We start from the raw sequence: 10,983 nt of genomic DNA, 5'->3' as shown, positions 1-10,983 counted from the left end.
TCTATCTGCCTGAATACTACTTCTATGAGTTTTACTATTCACATGCTATGACCCATAAAGTTATTAGAGGGAGAATTTATTTCTTTTTTTTTTAAAGATTTTATTTATTTATTTGACAGAGAGATCACAAGTAGGCAGAGAGGCAGGCAGAGAGAGAGAGGGAAGCAGGCTCCCTGCTGAGCAGAGAGCCCAATGCAGGGCTCGATCCCAGGACCCTGGGACCATGACCTGAGCCGAAGGCAGAGGCTTAACGCACTGCCCCAAGGGATTCTTTCTTTCTTTTTTTTTTTTTTTAAAGATTTTATTTATTTGACAGAGATCGCAACTAGGCAGAGAGGCAGAGAGGAGGAAGCAGGCTCCCTGCTGAGCAGAGAGCCTGATGCGGGGCTCGATCCCAGAACCCTGAGATCATGACCTGAGCCGAAGGCTGAGGCTTTAACCCACTGAGCCACCCAGGCGCCCCCGGAGGGATTATTTCTTTAGGGAAATATAGACCCGCATTTAGATGGCTAGTTACTAGCACAAGGATAATTAATGTTACTTTTGGCCTAGCCAGTAGTGAAGAAACACATCAGTCAGAAGCAGTGTAAGACTAATAGCGTGGGGGCAGTTGTGTGTGTGTGTAGGTATGACCACCACAAGATGGCTCACGAATGTACTACTGGCAGAGCTCAGGGACTTAATGGAGGTTTTTCAAAGCAGAATCAGTGCTCAGAGATGCCTAATGCTCTGATGTGGGCTGTTGGAAGGAGCTTGGAGGAGCTCACAAATCTCCAGCTGCCGTATAAAAACAAGGAAGGCCAGCATCAATGTGAAACTCAAAGGAAGCAAGGCTAGTAGAACAGTCAGAAGAGCTGCTATCAGCCAAAGGAGCCAAATAAGAGACAACTATCAATATCTCAAACCCGCCTCTCCCACGACTACCTCCCGTTGCCTGACCCCACAGAAGTAGATTCAACCTTCATAGGGCATCTTGGGTACCTCATTCAGTGTTCTCTCAGTGGATGCTTATTAAGCACCTGTTACAGGCTGGGTGCTGTGAGAGGCTGGGAATGCAAATATGAAAAGAATACAGGCTAGTGAAGGAGGAAGATACATGAATACCTGAGCCAAACAGAATAGCACTGATAGGTGACAGGAATTAACTCTGAGAGCAGAGAAACAAAACGCTGCCTGGAAATGTCAGGCTAGGCTTCCCTTGGATCACATGTAGGGGGATCATTCTAGGAAGAAGAAATCGCAAGTTAAAAGGTGTGAGGAGAAGTCATTTGGGGTGCTTAGGGACATGGCTGAACTTCAAAGTGTGTGTGTGTGTGTGTGTGTGTGTGTGTGTGAGTACCCATGCATGCACGTGGCTGTGTATGTGCTGGGACAGGACAGGGCATGCAGATGCCACGTCAAGGGTTGTCCACTTACCCATACATCCACAGACAAGCTATGCTGTTGGGATGAGTATCTACTGTTGATGTAATCTTGCTTTCCAGGATTACAGTGGTAATCTGTCTTCACATCATGAGTAATAGGAAATGTGAGACCTGTTACTTGTCTGTTTTCATAAAAGCATCATTTGTGTGATCAACATAAAAACTCCCTGGCTCCCTCGAGCACAAGGAATGCAGGTGTATTTGGGTTGCTTGCTGGTAGCAGAATGCTCATAGGCAGAATAATTTAAGTTTCTAAACTTAGAAGTCCCCAGAAGGCAATGGAAAAGGAAACACAAGTAGCATGCACTGTCATACTAAGTCCTCAGTGGACTTCAAGGGGGCAAGTAAAAGGGAATCTATAGTCTGCCAAAAACCTTGAACTCTTGTGGGGGACCCTGAAGAGAAATTTCACACTGCAGTAGCAGCTGACTCTCAACCAGGCTGATGGCTTGTGAGAGGCTGGAAGCAGCTTACATTTATTTAGGCAAAGGGGACTTCCCAAATCACATAGAAAGCTCCAGGATACACTGTAACGTTAATGTACAGACCTGGAATGACTACTCTGTATTTTCTCTGTGAACATCCAGGCTCATGGATTTACATAGCAGCTCTGATGACTCCCAAATTTATACCTCCAGATCAGATTGTTCCCATGAATTCCAGATCTTATACATCCTGCCACCTTTTCACCATTGCCACTTGGATATTTAATACCCTTTTCTTGCCTCTCAAATTTAACGCATTCAAATCCAAACCCCTGATTTTTCCCCCTAAACCTGCTCAACCCTTGGAATCCACCATTCGCTTACTGCTCAGGATACAAAGGAGTTAATCCATTCTCTCTTACTCTACCAACAATTCACTCCAAGAATTCATTAGCAAACCCTGTCAGTTCTCTCACGGAGACACATCCAGAATTTGGACACTTCTAACTCTACTATTACCACCTTAGGCCAAACTACCACTGTATTTTATCTGGATGCTACAGGAGCCTCCTAACTGGTCTTCTTGCTTTTCTTGTGACCCATTAGAGTGTAGGCCAGGCGTTGACACATTGTGGGGCCTGAACTCATGACCCTGAGATCAAAACATGATCTGAAATCAGGAGTTGGGTGCCTCACACATTGAGCCACCCAGGTGCCCTGGAAAACTTTTTCCGTAAAAGTGCAGATAGCAAATATTTTAGGCTTTGAGAATATGGTCCCTGTTGCAACTATCCAACTCTATTAAAGCTGAAGAGCAGCTATCCACAATATATAAACAAGTGAGCATGACTGTTAAAATAAAACTTAACGGGCACTGAAATTTGAACTTCAGATAATATTCATGCACCATAACATATTTTTCTTCTGGTTTTTGTTTGACCATATAAAAACGTAAAAACCATTCTTAGCTAACATGCTGTACGAAAAAGGTAGTGGGCTGGATTTTATCCATAGGGTATAGTTTGATGACTCCTGGTCTAATATTAAGATAGAAGTCAATGATTTTTTTATAGTTTTATTGAAATATATTTAATGTGAAATGTATTCTTATTATATATAATATGAATGATAAAATCTCCAATTTAAGTTGTACAGTTCACTGGTTTTTAGTATGTTCACAGAGCTGTGCAGCCATCATCACAATCTATTCAGACATCCTAAAAAGTAACTTTGTACCCATTTACGGTCATTGCCAATCCTCCTCACCTTATCCTTCCCCCACTGTACCTCAGCTCTAGGCAACAACTAATCTACTTTCTGTCTCTATAACTTTGCCTATTATGCACATTTTATATAAATTAAATCATACGCAATATGGTCCTCTGTGTCTGACTTCTTTCTCTTAGCATAATGTTTAAAGCTCATCGTTGTTGTTACATGTATCAGTACTGCATTCCTTTTTACTGACAAAAAATATTCCATTGTATGGATATACATTTGTTTGTTATTTATCAGCTGATAAAACATAAGGATTGTTTCTACTTCTTGGCTACTATGAATAATGCTGCTTTGAACATTTGTTTACAAGTTTTTGTGTGGACATAAGTTTTAATTTTTCTTGGGTATAGACTTAGAAGTGGAATTAACTGGGTCGCATGATAACTCTAATTTTTTGAGGAACTGCCAGACTGTTTTCTAAAGAAGCTGTATGTATATATTGAAATGCAATCTTCTGAATCTGAGATGTGTTTTAAGTGTAAAACACACCTCAGATTTTGAAGACTTTGTACAAAAAATGTAAAATATATCAGTTTTAAAATACTGATCACATGCTGTAAAGATAGCACTTTAAATATGTTGAGTTAAAGAAAATATTATTAAAATTAATGTCACTTTTAAATTTTCTAAAAATATGGCTACTAGAAAGTTTAAAATTACTTGTGGCTCACATTTTATTTTTGTTGGGTCATTCCATGTTTTCCTTAAAGCCCACAGGAAATGCCTTGTACCCAAAATGTTTTCAATAAATACTGGCTGAATGCATTAAGTCGGACTGCCTGAGAATAGTCTTTAGACTTATAATTGGAAAACTCCCATTTTCTCCAAGGAAAGCATTCATACATTTATGCAAGAACCTGATTTTTGGACAGGCCTTAGCAGTGGGGAAAGTGATGGAAATGTGTGAGGCTGTTGATTTGCTTGAGATGGCTATTGATTCTCCAGCTGTATTTATACTCTGCTTCAAAGAATAAACATCACTTCAATTAGACCAGCTTAAGTGTTTATTTCTTTGAAAACACTATTTCCAAAACATAAGCACTTGTTTTACTGTATCTTTAGGGAAGCAGATCCACATGATTCTTCAAATAGTTCTACTGCTCACACAACTTGGAACTTTGGAATTGGACCCACTCATTGGCCTGTGAGTTGCTACCTCCTATTCTGAAGTTGCTTCCCATATAGATTTTGTTTCAGTTTGGAAAGTGAGGATAGGAAAGGAATTAAAGGGCTTTATAAACTGTTTGTATAACGGGCTTGTGTTCTTTAAAATGGTTCTTCAAAAAATTGCCTTGATCTCTTTGATTTTCTGTAATGAACATGTGACTCCTTCCTTTTCCCCACAGTCAGTGCTTTGGTGTAGAGTCATCAGCAATCTTGATATGCCAGGGTATGTAAGTATTTTTGAAGCCACTTGTAATTATTCTAGCACTCCATTGCAGAGGTAGTTGAAAAAATTTTTATTTCAGGTAGGTAGCCTTAAAAAAATAAAAAGAAAGGACCACCACAACAACTTGTGTTGGGATATGTTAAGGGTTTTTTTAGGGTTTTGATTTCCAAATATATAATAGCTTTTAAGAAAAAACATTAAGTTATTTAGTAAGGATACCTACAAAAACACTCAGTGTGAAATGTTCTCATTCCTATATGACCCAGATATGCACGATCTACCTCCATTTTCTTCTAAGAGGTGTTGGGGAGGCACAACTGGTAGTGCACTGAGCTGAACTGTGACTTATCGGGTCAGTGCTTATGGAGATGGATCCCATAAACAACACTTTGTCCAGACAGTGGGATTAATGTGGAGCATGGCCAATGGTCCTTTCCAGTCATAATATTTAGCTTTTCTAGGTTAAAAGGAAAATCATTGTCCAAAAACTAAGAATAAATTACTTAAGATAAGCTATAGAAATGGTTTCTGTAGTCTGGAGAAAAATTAAGATTCAAGAAGAATGTTAAAATACGATTTCCAAGAGTCAAGGAACCAACTCCGCAGCTGGTTAAGTCCCATCCTGGAAATGTGGTGGCTACTGGTAGAGGTAAGGCACAGTCAGGATGAAATCGTTTATTCAGTTTATTTATTACTTTAACTCATTCATCATACTTCCCCATTAAAAGGTCATCTCAGCAACCAATAAATGAAAGGACCCAACACTTAGTGATTGATACAAGTCCTATGTTTCTGATCACTCTTAGAAGACAAGAATATCTTACCTGCAACAAAGGCATCAGCTGCAAACCCAGTGCTTGCTCATAGAGTAAGTTTAGTTCTGCACAACTGGAGAAGGAGAGTTTGGAAGTGTAGAGGTAATAATGCACATGTCTAAATGTGGAACCATCTCTGTCGATGAATAGCCTCTGGCTTTCCAAAGAGGTCAAGGCTGAAGCCTCTTTCCATAGCAGGGAGTCTGGAAACTGAGCGAGTTTGCTTCTGGGAACTGAGAAATGCCAGCCCCCAACGTTGAAATGAAACAAATCCTCTGCTGATTCATGAGGCATGCCAGGTTCCTCCTAAAAGAAGAATGAAAGCAGAGCTACACAAGAAAAAGAAATAAAAAGCATCTATATTGGCAAGGAAGAAGTAAGACTATTTGCTGATGAAATCCCAAGGAATTCACTAGGAAATTATTAGAAATGAGTTCAACAAGGGTGAAAGATATATCAATTGTATTTTTATTTTTAAATTTTATTTATGTATTTATTTGAGAGGGAGAGAGAGTGTGTGTGTGCAAGAGTTGGGGGAGTGGGCAGAGGCAGAGGGAGAGAGAGGATCTCAAGTAAGCTCCACATCCAGCATGAGCCTATTGAGGGGCCTGATCTCACAACGCTGAGATCATGAACTGAGCTAAAATCAAGAGTCAGATGCTTAACTGACTGAGCCACCCAGGGTGCCCCTCATCTGGATTTTAATACACTAGCAATGAACAATCCAAAAATGAGATTAAGAAAACAATTCTATTCCAACAGTATCAAAAAGAACAAAATATTTAGGAATAAATTTAATAAAAGAAAGGTAATACTTGTACTCTGAAAAGTTCAAAACATAGCTGAAATAAATTTTAAAAGACCTAAGTAAATGGAAAAACATCTCATGTTTACCAATCAGAAGATTTAATGCTGTTAGGATTGCAATACTCTCCAAATTAATCTACAGATTGAACATAGTCCCTATGAAAATTCCAGCTGCCTTTTTTGTGTGTGTGCAAAAATTGGCAAGCTGACATTAAAATTCATATAGAAATATAAGGGACCCCAAATAGAAAAAAAAACTCTTGAAAAAGGAGAACAAATTTTTAAAATTAATTCATTAATTTGGCAGAGAGAGTGAGGGGAGGGGCAGAGGGAGAGAATCTCAAGTCAACTCCCTGCCGAGCTTGGAGCCCAAAGTGGGGCTTGATCTAACCTGACCTGGAATCAAGAGTCAGACACTTAACCGAATGAGCCACCCAGGCACCCCAACGAGAACAAAATTTGATGATTCACACTTTCCACTTTCAAAACTTACTAAAAAGCTATAGTAATCAAAATAATGTGTTATTGGTATAAGGAAAACATAGGGATAAGTGTAATGCCATTGAAAGTCCAGAAACAAACCTTTACATTTATGTTAATTGAATTTTACAAGAGAGCCAAGGCAATCCAATGGGTAAAGAATAGCCTTTTCAAAAAATAGTGCTGGGGGGTGCCTGGGTGGCTCAGTGGGTTAAAGCCTCTGCCTTCAGCTCAGGTCATGATCCCGGGGTCCTGGGATCGAGCCCCGCATTGGGCTCTCTGCTCAGCGGGGAGCCTGCTTCCCTTCCTCTCTCTCTGCCTGCCTCTCTGCCTACTTGTGATCTGTCTTTCAAATAAACAAATAAAATATTTAAAAAAAATAGTGCTGGGACAACTGGACATCCAAGTGCAAAAGAAGAAGAAGAAGAAGGGGAGGAGGAGGAGGAGAAGAAAGAGGAGGAAGAGGAGGAGGAAGAAGAGGAGGAGGAAGAGGAAGAAGAAGAGGAGGAGGAAGAGGGAGGATGAGGAAGAGGAGGAAGAAGAGGAAGAGGAGGAAGAGAAAGAGGAGGAAGAAGAAGAGGAAGGAGAAGTAGTAGTAGTTAGACCCCCACCTCACACCATACACAAAAATTAATGCCAAATGGACCAAACCTAAAATTAAGAGCAAAAATATGAAACCCTTAGAAGAAAACACAAAATCCTCATGATCTTAGATTAGGTAATGCCTTCTTAGATGAGATACAGAAAACACAAGTGAAACAAACAAATAAAACTTCATCAAAATTAAAAACTTTTGTGCTTCAAAAGATGTCAGCAAGTGAAAAGACAACCCCAGATATTAACAAAATATTTGCAAATCACATATCTGATAAAGAACTTATATTTAGACTATATAAATAACTCTTACAACTCAATAATAAATAATAAAAATATGGACAATCAAATTTAAAAGGGAGTAAAAAATCTAAAAAGACATTTCTCTAAAGGAGATATATAAATGATCAATAGCACATGAAAATATACTTAACATCATTTGCTATGAGGGCAATGCAAATCAAAACTTGCAATGATATACCACTTCACACCCAGTAGGCTGACCTGAATCAAAGTGATAGATAACAAGTGTTGACAAGGATTAGAGAAACTGGAACCTTCTAACACTGCTGGCAAGAGTGTAAAGTGGTACAGCTACTCTGGGAAACAGTTTAGTGGTTCATCAAAATGTTAAACATGTAGTTACTATACGGCCCAGCAATTCCACTTCTAGTTATAAATTCAAGAGAAATGAAACCTATGTCCACACAAAAACTTTCAGATGAATGTTCATAGAAGCATTATTCATAAGAGCCAAACATTAGAAACAACCTAATGTTGATCAACTGCTGAATAAATGAAAAGTAGTGTATCCATACAATAGAGTATTATTTGTCAATAAAAAGGAAGTACTGCTACATGCTACAACTCAGATGAACATTGAAACATTATGCTAAGTGAAAAAAGCCAGACACAAAAGACCACATATTACATGATTCCATCCATGTGTAATGTGCAGAATAGGCAAATTTCTAGAACAGATTAGTGGTGGCTTAGGGCTAGAGGGGTTGTGGGGGAAATGAGCAGTAACTAATAACAGGTATGGAATTTCTTCTTCAGATAATGCAAATGTTGTAAAATTGTGATACTAGTTGCACACTCTGTGAATATCTAAAAACCACTGAACTGTACACTTTCAATGATAAGTTGTAGTATGGGAATTATTTCTTAATAAAGCCATTTAAAACAGAGTTATGAGGCCCTGCGTTGGGCTTCGCACACAGCATGGAATCTACTTGGGATCCTTTCATTCCTCCTCCCTCTCTGCCCCTCTCTCTGCTCTTTCTCTCACTCTCTCAAATACATGCATACATACATACATACATAAAAACTTTTAAAAAAGAGAGAGAGCGAGAGTTATGAGGAGGTGCTCCCTACCCCTCTGAGTGCATGCAGAGCTTTCTTGGGATCATACCTGCAAAGACATTACGTTATTGAGGCCGTAGCAGAATACCTGAATTTTGTGGTTTCCTTTTCGTATATACAAAGGCAGCCAAAATCATTAACCTTCCTCAGCCCATTGTTAAAAGTTCAAGGTTATCTATTCATGTAAGTCCACTATTTTGCTTCAATATGACCTAGCTTATTGCTGGTGCAGCCACTCTGGAAGACAGTACGGATGTTCCTCAAAAAGTTGAAAATAGAACTTCCCTATGGCCCAGCAATTGCACTACTGGGTGTTTACTGTAAAGATACAAATGTAGTGATCTGAAGGGGCACGTGCACCCCATGTCTATAGCAGCAATGTCCACAATAGCCAAACTATGGAAAGAGCCTAGATGTCCATCAGCAGATGAATGAACAAAAAAGATGTGGTATATATCTACAATGGAATATTATGCAGCCATCAAAAATGAAATCTTGCCATTTGCAACGATGTGGATGGAACTAGAGGGTATTAAGCTAAGTGAAATAAGTCAATCAGAGAAAGACAATTATCATATGATCTCACTGATATGAGGAATTTGAGAAACAAGACAGGATCATAGGGGAAGGGAGAGAAAAATGAAACAAGACGAAAGCAGAGAGGTAGACAAACCACAAGAGACTCTTAATCTCATGAAACAAACTGAGGGTTGCTGGAGGGGAGTGGGGTGGGAGGGATGGGGTGGCTGGTTGATGGACACTGGGGATGGTATATGCTATGGTGAGGGCTCTGAATTGTCTAAGACTGATGAATCACAGACCAGTATCCCTGAAACAAATAATACATTATATGTTAATAAAAAAAGAATTTAAAAAAAGATGACTTAGCTTATCAACACTATAGAAAAGTAGAACATACAAACATACAAACCATCTGTATCAGATTTTAAAATAAACACTCAAGGACCACTACTCTTGTAAACAAAATTTAAAAGGTGGTAAAGAGCATAAAAATTGCACCTTAAAAAGAACCATTAAATAATTTTGAATTCTAAGTAAAAATTATGCATGCTGAAGCAATGGGGGTGCAATGTACTGATGTTTATAACATTTTGAAATGCATCAGCAAACCAATATGGATTGGTAAAGGGATGGAAAGATGGACATGTGATAAATACAGCAAGATGTTCACTGTAGAATGCAGGCAGTGGGTATATAGTTCTTTCACCCTCTCTGAATTTTTCAAAATTTGCATTAAAATGTTGGGGGGGGAAGAGTGTTAAAGAGGTGGTTGCTAAAGAGAGGGAAGGCCCACTTCTCCAGCAAAACCTGTATCTTCTGTTTTGACAGCTGAGGAAGGAAAATAAATGCATACAACAAAGAAGTGGGTGGAGTTCCTTTCTCTTAAAATAACCTGGTCTATATTCAGATGTAAAGAAGGGCAATTATATATGCCACATTTGAGGCTAGAAGAGTTAAAGGGGTCATGAGAAAGATTACAGATCTTTAAATGGTGTCATGATTCACGGAAGCTCAGGAAGAAAAGCCGATCTAATGAACTAATCTAGGCTTTTGAGTCCTGGCCCTCTTTAAAAATTGCTACAGCCGAGCATGACAAGCTGATGGTAAATAAGGGTCCCACCTAGACCAGAAAGCATAAATATGCAAGGACTCTTGATTTTTGCTTTCTGTTTTTCTTAAAGGTGACTAGCTGGTTGGCAGCTCAGTGTAAGTGCTCCTACTATGCAGATTTTGGTTGCCAAAGAAAACCCACTCCTGGAAGGTGAGTCACAGCTCTGTTCTCAGTCCTCTTTTCTTATTAAGGACAGGCTTTGACAAGAGTGTCTTGGGTCAAGAGTTTGCCTCCTCCTTACACATACATGACCCATCCACAGGTGGGCTCCCAAGAGATGCCTGCTGGAGTGAGGGTAGGGATAAAGGATGTGGCTACTCTTTCTAGAGTTCTCTTTCCAAAGACTGCACAGGAGTTTGCTAGCATAGAAGTATCCCAGCCGGGGCAGAACCTTCGATCAGAGGCAAGCTTGGGGACCTGTAGCACTTGAAGGACAAAAGGCTTCTTGCCAAACTGACTATAGGAAATGGGGTAGCCCTAGCATAATCATCTCCAGCCCATTCCAAAGAGTATTTCTCCTTTCCGCACTGCTCCTCCCTCCCAAAGGAGCACTTCCAAATCAATTTCTAGAGCTAGAACCACCTCATCATCTAAAGACAGGACTTCAACTCCTCCGAGCCAAGTTCACCAACGGTCAGATCTGGGGCTCCCTCCCTATCATGCCTCAGAGAGCTGCCCCCGCCCATCCCCTACCCCACTCCTTCAGATCTGGACACCTCCCCACCACTCCCCCGCTGGCCACCGCCTTGTCTCAGAGTCAACAGCTCCAAAC

General features: G+C 39.8%; 1 protein-coding gene across 1 annotated transcript in view; it reads right to left on the bottom strand.

Moving 5' to 3' along the window:
- The window catches only part of KCTD19 (potassium channel tetramerization domain containing 19), a gene marked incomplete at both ends in the record, with an annotated part of 29,867 nt that overhangs the window by 18,617 nt on the left and 267 nt on the right, over nucleotides 1-10,983 (bottom strand). Inside the window, 1 exon segment of the mRNA XM_080829035.1 lies at nucleotides 5,342-5,638. Within this exon segment, the coding sequence (XP_080685161.1) occupies nucleotides 5,342-5,638 (297 nt within the window).

The sequence above is a fragment of the Martes martes genome, assembly GCF_963455335.1.
Source record: "Martes martes genome assembly, chromosome: 17".
NCBI lineage: Eukaryota > Metazoa > Chordata > Mammalia > Carnivora > Mustelidae > Martes > Martes martes.
The sequence above is the reverse complement of the archived record's forward strand: the minus strand, read 5'-3'. Positions and strand labels throughout refer to the sequence as shown.